Source organism: Gambusia affinis, linkage group LG03, assembly GCF_019740435.1.
Source record: "Gambusia affinis linkage group LG03, SWU_Gaff_1.0, whole genome shotgun sequence".
Classification (NCBI taxonomy): Eukaryota; Metazoa; Chordata; class Actinopteri; order Cyprinodontiformes; family Poeciliidae; genus Gambusia; species Gambusia affinis.
Window position 1 is genome coordinate 20,921,449 of NC_057870.1, and position 18,127 is coordinate 20,939,575.

The 18,127-nt window shown below is 37.2% G+C and overlaps 1 protein-coding gene across 7 annotated transcripts in view; it reads right to left on the bottom strand.

The window, feature by feature from the left end:
- ccser1 (coiled-coil serine-rich protein 1) overlaps positions 1–18,127 on the bottom strand; it is a 135,523-nt gene that overhangs the window by 68,093 nt on the left and 49,303 nt on the right. For all 7 annotated transcript variants that reach the window (XM_044111488.1, XM_044111486.1, XM_044111487.1 and 4 more), the window contains 2 exons: positions 16,733–16,810; positions 89–166 (listed from right to left, as the gene is read on the bottom strand). In XM_044111488.1, coding sequence (XP_043967423.1) covers positions 89–166; positions 16,733–16,810 — 156 coding nt within the window. The remainder of the gene's footprint in view (positions 1–88; positions 167–16,732; positions 16,811–18,127) is intronic.

Consider the following 18,127-nt stretch of genomic DNA (forward strand, 5'->3'; position numbering starts at 1 on the left):
TTAAGACCCCACGGATTCCTGTATTATCAGGACAAATGCCTGATTTTACAGTCAAGCTAAATATGTTTATCCTGTAAGCCAATCTTACCAGTTCACTCTGAAGTCGGAGAATCAGCTCATCTTTTTCTCTCAGCTGCTGCAGCAGGGTTTCCTCTCTGTTCAGATCCTGAGTACAAGAAAAGACACTATTTTAGACATAAACCCAAAGGTAGCTGAGATTTATTCCTAGGTGTCATAATCAAACATAACAATGGCAGAAAGAGCTGGTTTTATGTTTGTCATGTGTTTTATTTGTATTTATGAGTTTATTTGAAGGTAGTATTGCTTCCTTGTGTGCATGTAATGAAATTGTCATTTTGTTCCTGTTTTGGAATAGCGATCTCCTCGTGTTGCAGCTCAGTGATTAGATTTATGTGTTTAAGGGGCACCATCACAAGCACACAGTGATTTAATATGACCTTCGGTTGTCATGGGACATTACTATAAGAAAATAGACACAACAAAGACAGGAGGTATACAATATAGCATAATAAAATTTCTAATATATAAATATACATATATATATATATAAAGCTAAAATTATATTTATGCTCCTCCATATTGTGTAATATAGTATGTATATTCTGAAAATTACCACTATTTTTGTTTTGTAACTATCGCTGATTCAAGTTTTGATGACGCCAAACAGGAGACCAGAACAAGGCTCCCATGAAGGTCAAAAGCAAGTAGTTGGACCAAGCAATTTTTGTTAAAAATACTCAATTTGTTTCTTAAAATTGAAAGGCATTTTAAACTGTCGGCAAAGAGTAACAAAGTGAGCAAGAAAGAGACAAGCGAGAAGTAATGAGTGAAAAGATGGACAGAACAAATTGACAGGCAGTCATTACCTCGTCAAGGGCATCGTTAGAAAAGAAGGGAAGAGGGGCAAGATAACAGGAGGAAAATGAAGAGGGAAACTTAGGAAAAAAGTAGAGGTGGGGGGTAGTGATGGAGCGAAGGAGAGGACAGAGAGGGCCTGAGGCTGGGTATGATGATCTGAAACTATGGGGAGCTGTCTTGCTAAAGGACACACAGAGAGTCAGAGAGACCGCGGGGAAGCATATATCTACTTCCCCATCCGTTTAAATGACCTTGCTAATGCAAAACCAGATACCCACCCTGGAACATTTCCTTAAGGTACATCAAAATTCAGTGAAGAAAAAAAAATGCAACCTGTGCATGATTACAGAGAAACCTCAGAAATCATGTGGTTAAAAAAAATAAAATAAAATAAAAAATCCCAATGAAAATGACTGACAACACTTTTGGTACCCTAGAAGTCATATTTCTTTTGCCCAAGCAAAATTATGTGGTGAGGTACTCATTAAGAAAAAGTATACTTCTTAATTCCTAATTGTTCTACTTCAATATTTTTTCTTTTCTTTTCCACTCAAAACTTTGTCTCCTTTGTGTTTTTCTCTATTGTTTACTAACTGCAATGAAAAATACTTTTTTTGGGTTCAATAAAATTGATTAAGATTGCTGCACTTTAGGTCATAGGGGAGGACTGATGCTCCAGCGTATGGAGCCTACAGCTTGCTCTCTCTGGTGTTTCTTTGAGCCTGTGTTCCAATGCCCAAGGCTTTTCTATTGTTTAATTGATACAATTTGTGTTTCACTTCCTTTGTGCTATTATTTACAGATCAGCACTAATCACTAATCATCAGATAAAACACATAAAAATCGGGAATTGTCACATCAAGTAGAGAAAAACTCATCAAAAGAAAGAAAAACTATTAAAAAGCTGGCCAGACCCCAGAAAAAGCCAAAATGAGTGCTGGACTGGAATAAGCTAATTGATGCATTTCTCAGAATAACATAATGACCAAAGAGAGGGCTGCAGGCACAACTTTCTTAATGAATGCTGCAATTCTGATCATTTATAGGAACAAATTGGTAAGAAAATCAGAAGTCCAAACATCTGAAAGTGGTCAGACAATTTTGTTGTTGTTCCACTAATCATTATTGTGAAAGTTAGATTCTCTTTGTGGGACTACACAGACCTTTGGAGACTGATTGCCCCAGACCACAAATGACTTCCTTTTCTTACAGAGGAGTAGGCAACACTGGACAATGTTTGAATGTTAAGACGTTTTCAGAAGTTGTTCTCCTGCCTTATAACTTTGCCAATAAGTACTTTCAACACAAACCTGATAGCAACTAATGTGGTAGAAACTGTGAATGAATTTAGATGGCAATACACACAAAATCTGCAATAAATAAGGAGAAAAGTTAGGAGGATTTTGTTTCCTGACTTTCCCATTTTCTATGCCCAACTAATGATGAGGTCTGTGGTTACCTCAAAAGCTAACAAACTAAAAGCTCTGCTAAGTGCCTCTGCAGTGATAAAACCAATAGCATACGTTTTCCAAGAGCAAATAGGAAAACAATTAACAAAAACAAAACCCACTGGTGTTGAATCAGAATGGCCCCCCGCTTCACTGCCTTTACACAGCAGATAACGTTATTTATAGATAATAGAAATATTTTTTTTTTCTCCGCTGCTTGCTTAGACAGAGGCAGCACCAAAATGACTAGCATGAGGTTTAGATTGGACAGGAAAAGCAGCTGCATGCTGCGACAATTACCACATTAGTCAGCCTCTAAAATTAATCTCACCCAAATAGGAATGGAGGCTAAACTAAATGAGCTGTCTGGTTAAATCCACACATCGAGCATCCTCCTGCACCTTGTGCGAGTGCAACAAACTTTTTGTGGAACTGTCAGAAAAATTATCCATAACCCAAGCTTGTAGTCATTTGGCTCGAGTGCTGATACTGTACCAAGCAGCAGGCTTCAAAAATCATTTCATGCAAGAATCCGATCAACAAACTCAACAGTAAAAATGACAAAGTTTACTCCAGTGTCGAAAGAGGCACCACGCGGAGAATTAAATCTCCCATCAGGTGGCATTCTAACCAATTTTTCAAGGCTGAATTGAATATAGAAGGCTGTGGAAGAAAAGTGGGGCATGTGAATTTATTTCTAATGTGATTGGAATGGCCTCTGAGGGGATAAATCAGATCAGAATCACTGAAGTGCATCCACTTCGATGAAAAGATGTGCTTTCTTATAGAAGTTGAGGCCTCTTAATAATTGCAATCAGTACCCAGTTGAAAGGCTACAGAGATGAATTGCCTTGCACCGTTTTAGCAGAAATCGTTCATTTTCCTAACTTTTATGAGAACCATACCGTTAGAAATGCAATGGTTCTTTCTTAGTACTCTACCAACAAATTGCAAATCATATTGGGAAGAAAGATAGGCAACAAATCATTCTCAATCATGCCTCTTCTATCAATACCTTTATGACAGACATTCAGCATCCATCACTGCAACTCTTATGACAAGTTCTTGTGAAATAGCAAAGCTGGAGTTTACATCTCACCACATTTACAGTTGTCCTTGCACCATACTTGGCCATTACTGTCTCCCATCATTGCTTTCTTTGAAACATTAGGCCAATTTGTTGAGGTGTCTGAGAAGCAATTATTGTTTAGAGAATATTTCAGAAAATAGACCCAAGGCAAAGAGCAATAAAGTCGAGCCTAAGACAACGAGCCTCATGTCATGTTTTACAGAGATTCTATTATTATTACTAGTAGTAGTATTAGTATTTGTGCCAAGATTTCTTGGTCATATTAGAGAAAAACTACAAGGAAGACAGAAAATTAAATCAACCATAGCTGAACTGCAATCAAAAGACTCATGGTGCATATTATCTCAAAATTCATGAAACGACAATCAGTTTTGCAATAAAAATGGAACTAATTCTGAAACTCATCTCATTTATCTCTTAGAACTGCATAGACGATTTAGCTTGAGAGCATTCAATCATAATTTTATTTATTGGCTAATTTAAACCAAATCCAGTTTATATTGCATCTCATTTACTGTGGTTATCTATTGCATGAGTGGCGAGCTAAAATAAAATGAAAACTTGCAGATACAAATGCCAGAATACTAAGTAAGGCTCAAAGATTTGATCTCTTTATCTAAGCCCTTGCCCTGTTGCACTGATTCCAAGAACACACTGCCCTACTGACTTTAAGACTAAATTTTTTATTAATGAAATGACACACTAATAACCAATACAAAGACCATCTGGTTAACTAAATACAGAAATCTACTCAAAAATTTAATTAAAATCCTGAAGTATGTTGGCTGTTCTCTTTTCTTTTTCATTTCAGCAGTTTTCTGTGTCAAACCAAAGAGCACAATTTTGAGAAAAACACACATTCCCAGCTTTTATCTTAAGTTTGTTTTCATCCAAATTTATATTATAAATATCCAAAAAGTAGTTTTTTGAACATATTAACACTTTATTAGATAAAACTGTCAAGTTGTTTGTGACCATTAACGGCATATCACAAATAACATATTTACAACTTGACATAACGCAACGTTATGCATCCATAATGCTGTGTATCAACAGTAATGTATTGTTGTAAGGTAAATTTTCTCTGGGCCCCTTGGCAACAATCGAGCAATTTATAAACACCTGAGTGTTATTGCTGAACATGTTCATCCTTTTATGACAATAGTGTATCCATCTTATAAGGAGGATAATGCACTGTCACAAAGTTCAAGTCCCAGATTGTTTTTTTAACATGAAAATGAGGTCACAAAGACAAATTATCTTCCAGATCTCTTGATCAGACATTATGCTAGACCTTTTCAATATCTGTGATTTTGTTTGTAAATAATAATATATACAATTGCCTTTAATTTGTATGCTGCTGAATTAATATTCAGGAAGATGAATAGAGAATTCACATCGTCGCATCATACATCAAAAAGATGAATACTTGTAGCTTTCTACTCCACAGTGACAAAAAAAAAACAAAACAAAAAAACACTGACTGTGGCTCCAGTGACTACATACAAACAATGAAATTAAAAGGTGGCACATAAATTATGCGCACCTGCTTGTGCTTAACCAAATGTGTCTTTGATGTTGATCTGGAGGCTGAATCCACACTCTGTTGTCACACTAGAGATTGGAATTACAAGTGCAACTTCAGTAAAAGTTTTGAAATCAGGGAACGTTTATCCAAGTGATCAGAAGTCTGAAAGAATGCCTGAATGAGGGGGATCATAGCAGTGGTTCAGCACCACCAAATGCAAATTTTTATAATAATAAAATGAACATGATCATTTGTTTGACTGATTTAATTAAAAGTTGAGCTGAAGTAAATTTCTATCATCTGGGGAGATGGCGTAGGCAGCTTCGGCAGGAATGTGACCGCCCACTTTTCAGGCGACACTCTGCTCAGCGCAAGCACAACCTGGGCCTGAGATGCATATATTAAATTGTTAATATATTGTAATATATGTAGGCAATAGGGGTTGAACGACTACATATTTTTTAAGGTCGACTACATCATGATAATAGTCGAGTCGATGTCGACTAGTCACGGTGACGTCATAGTGACGTAAGCGCAAAAACCCTTCACAACTACTTGGAGGCTTTATTAGCTATTTTCACGGCAAATATTAACCCCCCCCCACCCCCACCCACCCCACACACACACAACACACTCCCCTTCTCCTGGTTTTACTAAGTCTATTATGGAGAATTAAAAGAGCAATAAACAGATCATTCTTCGTGAGCAGCGGGGAAAAGTTTGTTGCACAAAGTCGGGTCTGACTTTTTTTTTCTAAACACCGGCTGATGCTGATGATCTCTGGATAGTTACTATAGGAGTCAAATTATCACACTGACTACATGGTGCTTTTGGAACATCACAAGCCAAACTTGTTATGAACGGATCCCGTTTGGTTACAGCTGAATTCAGCGAAACCACCTGCTTCTCCTCCGCCCGATGCGCGGCAGGAAGCTCTGCTGACTCAGCAGATTGAACGATTTAAGATATTTTCTAGTCAACGTCAACATGATAAAAGTCGAGTCGATGTCGAGTTGACTAGTCGTTGTGACATCATAGCAACGCAAGACGCAAAGCTTTGGAGTAACAGGCTTTATTACCCGTTTCACGGAAAAATACATTTACACAGAACAGCAACAAGTGAAACAACAAAACATCGGGATAGTTTATGATAAATAATAAGTTGCTGGGAAACCAACATTCAAAAGGAAACGCACATCTTTTAGATGGAATTACCACAGATCTTTATTTAATCAGCAACATAACATCATAATGTATTAGTTAGATCGTCGTGACAAAGACATTCGCGAGCCGCTAAGTGACATCCTTAGCGGGAAGGGGGCGAGTTTTAGACGGCTCGTGTTTTGTAGTTGACTGCAGCTGCAACTCCATCTCCTTTTAAAAACACTGTAAAACCACAAATATGCATCCATCTACATATCATTTAAACTAATGTATTAACTTATTTTTCTTGTGTCTTGTGACGTATAGCCTACTGTGCTGTCAGATCACCACAGGCTGTCACCACCGGCAATCACATGACTGCGACTAGTCGACATGAAATGTAAAAACTCGCGAGACGTCCTAGAGTCGACTAGTCGACTAGTCGACTAATTGGTTCAACCCCTAGTAGGCAATAAAAACACTATATATGACCACATGTAAATGTAGCTGTAAAAGTAGAGTTAAATATTTTATGTTGGATTACTAGCCAATGTGTTCTAATTCATGCTGGACTTTTCTAAAACTGTAAAGCTAATCTGGTCAAGCCTTTATAGCTATTACATTCCTCAGTTGGTACATTATCAAGTGAAGATACACAGTTTTACTGAAATGTTTTGATACGGCTTCTAATAAGAAGGAAACTTTTTTTCTGCTCCCTTGTGTAGAACTCACATCAGTCTAACTCTTCTTTCCGCAATTAGCCCAAGGCTGAGAAGGTTTTATATGATGTCGGAGCTATGAATAATTTAGCATGTAAAAAGGCCTTTTTAAATTTCACAATTACAGGTTTGAAGATCTAAACCAAGGAGATATGTCGAAGGAAAAAATCATATAGGGGAGTGGATATTTTATGGGAGATATAGCGCTTCAAGTCTTGATGACACATTTTATAAAATCTCTCAATTGTTTCTGATGTTATCACTGCTAAGGTTGTGGCAGCATAAGGGATGTTTGTGTGAATTACAAGGCCAGAAAAATTTAAGGTCAGACAAAGGGAAGATCTTTGCCACTTTTAACCACTGGCATATTTAAAGGTTTTACTGCCATGTTGTGCACATAAGTGATCTAACCCTCAATGTGTGCCAGGGAAAGGAGATGCTGTTCATTTTCAACAGGAGAGAAGACAATAAAGGAGGAAGAGATAAAATCTGAACTTTTGGGAATAAAGTGGGAGTACAAACAGGCAAAGAGATGAAATGATGTGAAGACAGATGGAACAGCTACAGATTATGCATGCATTTGAACACACACTAGCATGAGCTGCACCACATGTGTAGTTACAATCAAGTTTCTAGGGTAGCATACACACTACAGCAGCAGTGGGAGAGCTCTCTCAGCCTCTAAGGGAACGTTAGTACACACTTTGTTGTGGATGCTTCACCTGCTGAACGCTCAGAGACTTGTCATCAAAAATGTTGAAGGTGCTTAAGGTTAAAAAAGCATGAATAAACTTAACTTAAACTAATGCTAAGAGTGGACGACATAAATGCAGAACAAGGTTTAAATAAGAGGAAAGGAACATGGATTACTGATGAATTTTGCAAAGTAAATTTACTGAGCTTTACTTGTTAAACTACGTGGGTCCAAACCTATGTTGGTTCCTCTGTGATGTTCTGCTTTGCTGCTTGTGTAGAGCAAACATAGGCAAAATATTGTGTGGAAATACTGTAACAGAAAAATGTAAAATTTGTGTTGCTTACTCTAAAAAAATACAGTTCGGAAGTGGGAGTTTAAAACCACAGAAATGTAGAGTAATATGAGATATCTGCACCAACACATGAGTAAAGCTACAATAGGAAAAATACAATACTGCTTCAATCAGCTCACATAAACTGACTGTGCAAATCAGGAGAAAGAAAGCTGAAAAATTTTGATCACATGTTAAAAAACTTGGAACTAAAAAACATTTTAACTAAGTAAAAGAAAGCTTTGGTCTTTCTTTAAAACAGTCGATCCCCATAAATTTTAAACGGCAGCATTGTCGATAGAAAAATCTCTATCGGTGATGTACCTGGATAAAAGAATTTGTTCAGCAGTTTTGATAAATCTGTTATGTTTTTCTGAAAACATAATCCTTTCACCTTCTTATATTTTTCATTGCACTGGGCACAAGCCCATAATAACATTAAAACAAGATTATCTATTCTGCAGCTATAATTCTGTCACATTTGATAGAGGGGCGACTATTTAATTGTAAAGAAAATATCCATCTCTGATGCAGCACGGGTGATAAATGCAAATGTCAATTCAAGTCAGTTTGTACAAAAGTTGCTATTCAAGACATTTTGAAAGTGCCAGACTGTAGCTTGCAATAGACCTCTAGCAGTAAGTCAGAGATGATTTCTCGTTTCTTTCTTCTAAAATACAGTAAGTAACTTTAACTGGGACAAAATCTGGTTTAAAAACAGGAAAAAAAGAAACAGTGTCATATGAGTTGGGTTTAAATTAAACTGGGGCACACTGTGACACAGCAGCCTCTCAGGTGGCTACCGTAGATTATTTTTACACTCAGAATCGTCTTCTGGAGTGCCAGGACAAACTTTCTTTCTCTCACTCCTTTAATCCATCATTTTTCTGCAACTTTTCTACTGTGATCTTCTCTACTTTCTTTTATATATAAAAAAAGAATCCTTCATTTTCACCAATCTACCTTTACACAAACCTGGAATCCTTTTACAAACTATAGCTCACACATCCTCACCAGACACCTTCTTCTTTATCCAATTTCTCTTCAGTTTTTCACATTATCAAGTAGTGTGTTTTTCTTGGCACTGTGACTTTTCCCCCAAAATTCAGCTTTTTCTCATGCAATATGTCTTTATACTTGTGTTATTTTCTGTGCCTTCAGCTCTGTCAAAGGTTACCTCTTCCTCCCACCGTGTTACTCATCCTCCTTTCTGTATATGTACATACACACCTCTGTATCCTGCTCAATCTAAAACCCTTCAGCTGCTGTTGCTCACTTCCTGCTTTTTAAACTGAGTTCTTCTCTGGATCATAGCTAAACACATTATGTGTAATATATTGAGGGCTTTGCCAGAATGAACACTTACATATATAAGCTATGGTTGTGATGTATATGTACACAAATGATCATAAAGTAAGAAAGCGTAAAGTGGCATACTGTTTGTTTCAGTTTTTACTCTCATGTAGCCTCAGTCTCAGGGCAGGTTTAGTCCCATTTGTTGTTGAAAGAGTGTCTCTGCCAGACTCCGCAGGAGCAAAGAGGAGAGACGACATGAAGAGAGCAAGACCTTGCTTTCACAGGGCAGCGTTGGCAACTGTGACCATCAGCGGGATGGAAAATGTTGCAAAAATGCTGCTAATACAGCAACAGCAAAGTTAACTGAATAATTGTTGTCACTGCTGTGCATGAAACACAACGGTTAAATCAAGAACTGAACATGTTAATGGTTTTCTCACTTCATATATTTCTAATGGGAACAAGTGCATTAAAATTAACGCCAAATAAAAAACCTGTCGTAATAAGAATCTAAACAATAGACCAGTGTTGGTTTTCAAGCAATAAAAGTTCCAAACACACAGACAAGAAAGCTGCAAACTGATTTTAGAGGAAGAAAGTCAAACAGTTAGAAAATGTCCACTACCCTGACTTATTTCCAATTATAAATCTACAAAAATAACTGGAAAACAAAGTGCATAAACAGGACTGCCAGAATTTGCAATTGCAAATCCCACCATGTGCCTATTTCTCTGTACGTGAGAGATAATGATGTTGTCATCAATGAAATAGATTTTTCCACAAAGTCTCTAACTCTTTTCTGTAAAGTGTTCCATGCAGCACATTAAAATGTTTCATTTATATGCATGTAGAATTAATTGTAAGGACTGACAGTAATTGAAAATTAGTGGCTTTGTCTAAAACAATACCTTTTAAACTTTTCCCCCACAGAATAAATTTACTAAATTTTAAAAGTTGGTTTCGTTTAAATTATGCTGTGTAAGTTTATGCTGTTTACGTCAAGCTTTTTGCGCATCTTTACATGGGTTGCCAACAGTTATGTAAAAATTCTGTGTGATGGCAAAACATTTTAATGTCAAATTTATCACTAACAGTTCTAGTATCTAAAAACCGGGCACTCACGGTGCAGAGAGTTACAACCACAAATGAGAAAAAACGCATATAAAAACAAGCATTAGCCTATTAATCCATCATTATTGCTGAATAATGAAGAAAAATCTGTTGTCAAGAAGAAGTTAGCTTAAGTAGGGCAGGTTAATTTAGTAATAGTACATAGAATAGAGGTAAATTTAGATATTTAGTGTGAAAAGTAGTGGGATAAATACGCCACAGAGGCAGCATTAAGACTGGAAGCAATTGAGGGGATTTGTGACAGCGGTCTGAATCGTGTTAAAAATTGCTAATTTTGTGGGGGGATCAATGACTGACATTGTTATGCAACCAAATAAAAAAAGCTAAATGATTCACTTTCCATTCAAAGAAACCTCTGCAATATAGAAAGCCAGTGTAAAGGTTTCATCAGGACATGTTTAACCAAAGAAAAAAAAGCAAGCACGCTATCTTTCCAATGCTAATATGGTACAGCTCAAACTAGCAGGAGAAAGGGGTTTTATTCAATAGAGCTAAAAACCCTAAATAAGGACAGGAGAAACTGTACGAATTGCATAAAAAATGTCTGATGAAGCAAAGCTGGGAAGTTGCTTCCCAGCTGAGTTGATTGCTTGCCTGGAAAAAAAAAAAACTCATACAGTACAGCACATGTGGAGACCTTCATTCGCTATGCAGGAAAATGCAGGGTAACACTGGGCTCTGATATACAATCAAGACAGACTTTGTACGACAATACAATCAAAAAACGAATCAACGACATGCCAGATGGCTTCGGAGCAATGCGGCGCTGATATCAGAGGCACCATATGCTGATAACTCAGACATTACAACAGATCACTGAATAATGTTTCTCATGTGTCAGTGTCCAGACATCAGGAACTTTAAACTGGATTCAAGACAAATTTAAAATATATATACATAAATCCTCAAAAGATAAACTAACCCTCTCTTTCTTCTTGGATACCTACTTTATATTCCCTCTTCATGCTGGTTTACAAAAGAGCTGGAACAGTTTATGATTTCCTATTCAGCAGTACTTTGTTACTGGATCCTCATAGTAAAATGGTACATAAAAGAATAAGCAGAACACCATATGCTTTAATCACTTTGACTTTGAAAACAGACATTAAATATATCCATTAGAAAGATCAACTGCTTGTTTAAATAAGATCACCACCTGGATTTAACAAAGCAAATCAATAAGAGCCTCCCATTGGATAATTACAGCATGGATGGTTGCTTTTCATCTGACAACAAATTATTTATCCCCAAGTCATGTAGTATATAGATTCTCATTAAATAACCATGTTTAAAGACATTCTTGGGTTATGTAAATTTGGTCAAATTATTGACATGCATCAGGGACATAAAAAAATTAACAAAAATCATATAAAAGGACTAAAATTGGGTTGAATCTGGCAAAGCATTTTTAGAAACTGGAAGAATAGTCAGTGACGATCACCTGTGCTAAAAAAAAACTGTGATGGGAAAAAAATTGTGTCATAATCAGCAATCACTTAAACGTTAGGTTGAAATTAAACCCCCAAAAACAACAGCGGAACAAACAAATATGTTCAATAGATAGATTAAGACACAATATTCATGTAAAACTAAAGAGATGGGAGTAAAGAATTATGAAGCTGGATTAAAACCACAGAGTAGTGAGGCTAATCTGGAATAAAAGTTTTGAGTTTGATAGGAAGAATAAAGACTGGACTCTAGAGCAATGGAAGAAGGTTGTGTGGTCTGAAGAATCCAGAATGACCCTCTTCCAGAGTGATGGATGCATCAGGGTAAGAAGAGAGCTATATGTAGTGACACACCCATCATGTTTAGTGTCTACAAGTAGGAGGCCAGCAGACCTTAATATGCTAAATGATCAGATTGTCCCGTCAGCTCCTTACTTCTTCCCTGATGACACAAAAATATTCTAAGATCCTGATACCATCATTCATTGTGCTCAAACTGAGAGAGCGTGGTTCAAAAAACGTGAAATGTCATCTACCCACGTAGATTGGCCACCGGGAAGTCCATGGAGAATATTTGGGATGAGATTTTTTCCCACGATTTCCACAAGTTCTCAGCAAAAACTTTATCCAGTATGCTACTGTAGAAGCTTATCAGAACAATGCCACAACTAAATGTGTGCTGTGATCAAAGCTAAAAGGCGATTCAACAAAATATTACAGTATGTGACCTTTTTTTTTTAACCAGTCCTGTCCAGCAGTGTAGCATTCAGAATTCAGTGTGTGACTTTTTCTTTTTGATGTGCCGGGTTTTGTCATTCACATTCTCCGTTTGTCTGTTTTAGTTTCATCCACCCATTCATCCATGATCTAAACCTGCTGATCCTTCTATCTTATCATGTTAAAACCAGAAATTTCAAGGTTTTTTTGAGATTTTATGTGATGGACCAACAACATAGCTCATCATTGTGTAGTGAAAGACAAGTGATGCATAAATGTTTTTATACATAGTACCAAAGAAATGCAGCATTCATATGTATTTATTCCCCTCAACTCTGATGCCTGTTGGTATCCATTCAACACAACCATTCACACACACTCCACTCCAATTTAGAGAGAGCAATTAACCCGTCAGGCATTTTTTCCAAACTCTGCAAGGAAGATGGAGTACCCCGAGGGAATCCACGCGTTTTGAATAAAAACCCGAGGCTGGGATTTGAACTGAGGACCTTATTGCTGCCAAATGTGTCATCTTTTCGCACTAATCAAAACATTTTTTTGAGCTGGCAAAAGTAAAACACTTCACAATAAAATTATTTTTGCTCTCAACCTGATGATTTTGGACACCATGGCAACAAGTTTCGACATCACTGATTAATGGTGGTGCAGCCTTTTAATGATTAATGATTTTAAGAGAGGGTTGGACAGTTTAGTAAAACCATTATCCCCGATCCTACTTTTCATTCTGTCCACCTATTATAAATATTCACAGAAGGTTTAAACCATAGAGGCCGTCTTCAAGCTGTGTCCCAGCCTACATTTTAAATTTTTCCTTATCATCTAGCTGCCACTGATACTTCATGTAGGTCAGTAAGGAGGCCAGTAATGCATACTCTCCTTTTCCCTCACTGACACAGACACATACTCTAATGCAGTGTGATAATGTAAAATTCAGTATAGAGCTTTCAGTGAAAACACACATCAGGATACGGATATGGACCCATGCAGACTTTGAGCAGAAGCACACTGGAAAGAAAGCCACAATCTTATCCTTACTAGCAGTGTGTGCTCTTTCTGGCTGTACAATATGAGATTGTGTACAAAGTGTAACAAAAAAAACACGATCACAGGCAGCATCACAGACTTGGGGCTTGACTCTCCCATGTGACACCCCAACAAGAAGTCTGCAGCAATCTAACTAGGGTATATGTCAGAGGAAAGTTTGCCAAAAGCCCTCTCTGGGTAGATTTAAACCCTGCTAACACACACACACACACACACCAGCAGTTCAGCAGCTACCCACACATATGCTCCCTGCAGAGATTAATAAATCTTATTCAGATCACACGGCTCTGATGAACTTGGTTGACAGAGGGGGTCTGCAGCCTGTCGAGGCAAGTGAGGCACTTTGCCCCTCTCTCATTCAGCTCACCCCTACTCCACTCGCTTTTCATCTTTGTCTTTTTGTCTTTTTGCTATGTTCTTCTTCATTTCACTCTCGCCACTACCCTGCAAGCCTTACCCCACCAATCTCTTTCTTACTATTTGATCTCTTCATAATTCAGCAGGAGCTGATGTGGAAAAAGGGTATTAATTGCAATGATAAGGCTAAAATTGAAGACGACGCACAGATCAAAGGAGGGTTCAGTTTTATATTTTTTGATCACAGACAGACTGCTGTGCTCTTTTCTGGGCTCTTTTAACTAAATAAGCTGGACCAGAGTATTTTAGGCATCAGTGCGTGTGTGGTTTGATCTGTGGTTTAAAAAAAAAAGTAGAACTGAGCTTGTGCCTTGTTTGAATAAAAATTCATTCATGTATCAATTTTCTCTACCTGCTTTGACTTTGTAAGGGTCACATGGAGCTAGAGCCTCTCCTAAAAGAGAAGCAGAATACACTCTGGGCAGGTCATCACTGCAGGGAGACATAATGTGACCAACAACACTGAAAACTAATTCATCGAGAAGAAGCAAACAAAATTGGCCTGATATGGATACAAAACCACTAAATTATTGTACATGCTCTTATCTAAGTGTTTTTATTTGCTACAATTGTGTGTTGTGATGGGGAGACATGAAAATAATTTCCATAGCTGTCAGTGACATAACTCTGTATTGTGTCTAACCTTCTCTCTTACAGGCCAACTTTAGTTCACTCTTCTATAACTTCTATGATAGGTTAAAAGTTTATTTTAAATACATTCACATAATTTGTAATTTCATTTCATTTTAAATTGATAACTGAAATGTTCTGCTTTCCTAAAAATAATTATAAAACGTAAATTTATTTATAGACCGCGCTATACATTGAAATTCAACAGCAATAAATGCTGACAAGAGACGGAAAGTGAGTCCACATCACACACTTTTGACCATAAAGATTGCGCAGTCTGTATCAATTATCTGACCATTTAGGAAATTACTGTAGGTTTCTCTGATTAGCATTAAATGCTTTTAAGTAATAAAACTCTTAATGGTCTTAATCTACTCTTTTTATTAGATATGTGCTGATCCTACGAAGCTTCTGTAGAAACCTAAAGTGAAAATTAAAGCAATTATTTTCTACTATGGCCCTCACCTGTTGAAGAGCGTGCCTGAGGACCTGAGGGCAGCTGAGAGTTTAGGCTTTAAAGTAAACATCTTTTTAGTCTGGCTCATTATCTTCTTATTATCTTATCTCACCTGTTTATCTGGATTCATATCTATTTATATTTTATAATTTGATTTATCCCATTCACTGTATTGGCAAGAACTTTCATATCCTAAAGATATTGTTTGTTAAAAGTTGTGTTTGAAACACAAATACCTTGACCATTGCATGTTAACATTTTTAGTTTTCAGGTTTTATTCATTTTAGGGTTTTTCAGGAATGACTTTTGTCTTAGCAAGATTTACAATCTAAAGATCCATTTTTGTGATGGTTCCTGCAAAATAAGGAATAATGGCCCAGAGCCCCAAAACTGCATGACTCTTTGTGAAGAAAAAAAACTAAAATGTATAAATGCCTAGCATTTAAATACTGTTTTTATGGTTGAGGAGCCATAATTTTATTTTCATTCTTGGGTTTTTGAACAAAGAAAAACGTCACACTTTTACAAAAATATGCAGAATATATTTTCTTATAAAGACTATTTCATATATTTTTAGAGAAAAATATTACTGTATAGTTCCAGCATCCTTTGGTTAAGGACGTTCTTTGCAAATACTGCATGAAAATACCCAGAAAAACTGCTAAAATAAGCCTTTTTATTTAATTTCTATCTAAAACACTGGTCAGTTTTACATAGATTTAGGCCAAAGCATGTAAGAGTCAGTGTAGAGGGCCAAAAGAGCCACATGTGGCTCCAGAGCCGCAGGTTGCAGACCCCTGCCGTGCAAGGACAGCTGTGTGCTCTTTGAGGGGAAGACCTGCAGCTGAGCGCAGACACGCACAGTGAGCTACAGCCAGTCCCCAACACGGTCATACAAACCTCACTGTAAAGGCTAAGAAGGTGTCTGTATTGAAAACCAGATTTGTTTGGTCATTGAAGTAGCGCTAACAGCTTACAATACAGTTTTACAAGTCATACACATGTCATTATTGAGAAAATGGAATTGCAAAATATGGACACATGGCAGGGCGGCATGTGTAGCACTTTCAATTGTTATGGATGACGAATCCATGATCAGCATCATTTCCAAAATATTTTGTGGAACCTGTGATGAGAATGAGACTAAATAACATTTCAATTCAATCTTTTTGACTATCAATCTTTAACTCCACATGGCCTCAAACATCTATTGCTCTAAAACTAAAAGTGCTATTCCTGTGTTGTTCTCTCTCCTGTACACAGTAAGCCACTGTCGAAGTCATTGAGAGCTGCAGCTCATGAATGAGGCTTGAGGGTAAATTATGTGTTATCAAAGGAGCTGTTATAGACAAAAACAACAGATTAAGTCAATCAACGGAGCTGTAAAGCACTGACTTGATGTGTCTCATTGTACTTTAAGTGTGACCAGTGGAGTCCAGGGTTTTTAAATAAGACTTTATTAGCCTGTGCTATATGCAGCGTCCATGCAGTCTGAATCTATGCGTGTCGTCTCCTGTTTGTGTGAAGTTTGATATCAATCATCGACTCATCTGCCTAAATGAATGAACCACAGGCTCCGCACAGTGCATGCTTCAAACAGCACCACCAGAATCTATTACTTATATTTTCACGGCATGGCTGTTCACCATGACAATTAATAAAAATATGACATACACAGACATTATGACTCCTTATACATTATGCAAAACAGGATAAAATGGTCTACTTGTGATTACCTTTAATGGGAGAGACTTCTCACTGCAAGGACTGATGGGTAGAGACTGAAGGCTGCTGGCTGGACTCGTCTCTGTGCTCTGTAAAAGCATTCACAAAAACATCAGAAAGGCATCAAAATTATCATGTGATGAAATCTTCCTAAAATTGACTCTCAATTTATGCTTTACTGTGTGAAGAAAGTGGCGCTCTCTCAATTATTTTGCACTGTTTGAACTTTGTTTTGTTGTTAAACCATATAGGAGAAATTCTTTATCTGAAGGATGAATCTCAATGCCAAAACTGTTTCCCCAAATATCTGACAGACAATTTTGCATGTGTTCTACAGATCTCAGCTGGAGTCACTATTGATTCAACAAAACGTCAGGGTGAGCAACATGGCTTTTTTTCTTTCTGTTATTTCACCGGGTTTCTTTCATATTCTGGTTTCTAACGTCAAGTGTGATCAGATGCATTTTGGCAACAAACAACAACACAAGCAAAAACTAGGCAGAAAGCAAAGTCAAACACACACATACACACACATGTCCCATACAGGCAATGGATGGACATACAGACTGAAGGACACATGCATTCATTGAGTAACTTATGTGTAACCATTACTTCTGAAGGATTAATTGCAGCATGCAGGACTTGATCTAAGAGGATTTAGATCTCTGAGTTAGACAAAGTTTTGATGAAGTGCCTTCACAAGTCTCTTTCATGCATCCAAAGTTCAACAGACTGATTATTAGGTACACAACCTTTTCAAGATTTCTAAGGCGTTAGTCAGGTAAAAATTGTTTTTCCCAAAAACCATATCTGTCCTTTCTACACAGTTTCTTATGAAACACACATCATGCCTAAAAATGTCATCATCCAAACAGAAAAGCAACCCAAAATCTTCATAAATCATAAATATGCCAGGCCTATGTGTGGTCATTTAATACATTCAGTGGGATGAAACAAAAATAAAGCAGGAGGCGTAGAGCAAGAGACAGGCAAAAATGGCATCCAAGAGAGACTCTTAACAAATTTATGAATATTTTATTTTTAGCCACATTTTGACCCTTCTCAGTTTAATACTGTATGTCGTTTGGTGGTAGATTACACTGGAAAAACATATTTTTTTCAGCCAAATCCCAGATAATACAGCACTTTGACCTACTTAAAATAAGTTGGGAGAAACATTGGAGTCCAAATCTTTGCAGGGTAAAAACTTGATGTTTTATTGGTTTGGCTGACCTTTTAAAGACACACACCTCCCTATCAGAATTATAGGTGTGCTATGGCGCCAGGCCATCAATGTGTCATCTGTGATCAATGCTTTTCCCTACATAGAGAGACAGCCGTGAACTCACTGACAACTACACCCACAGACACAGCATCCCTCCTTCCTTCCTTCTCCAACACAAACA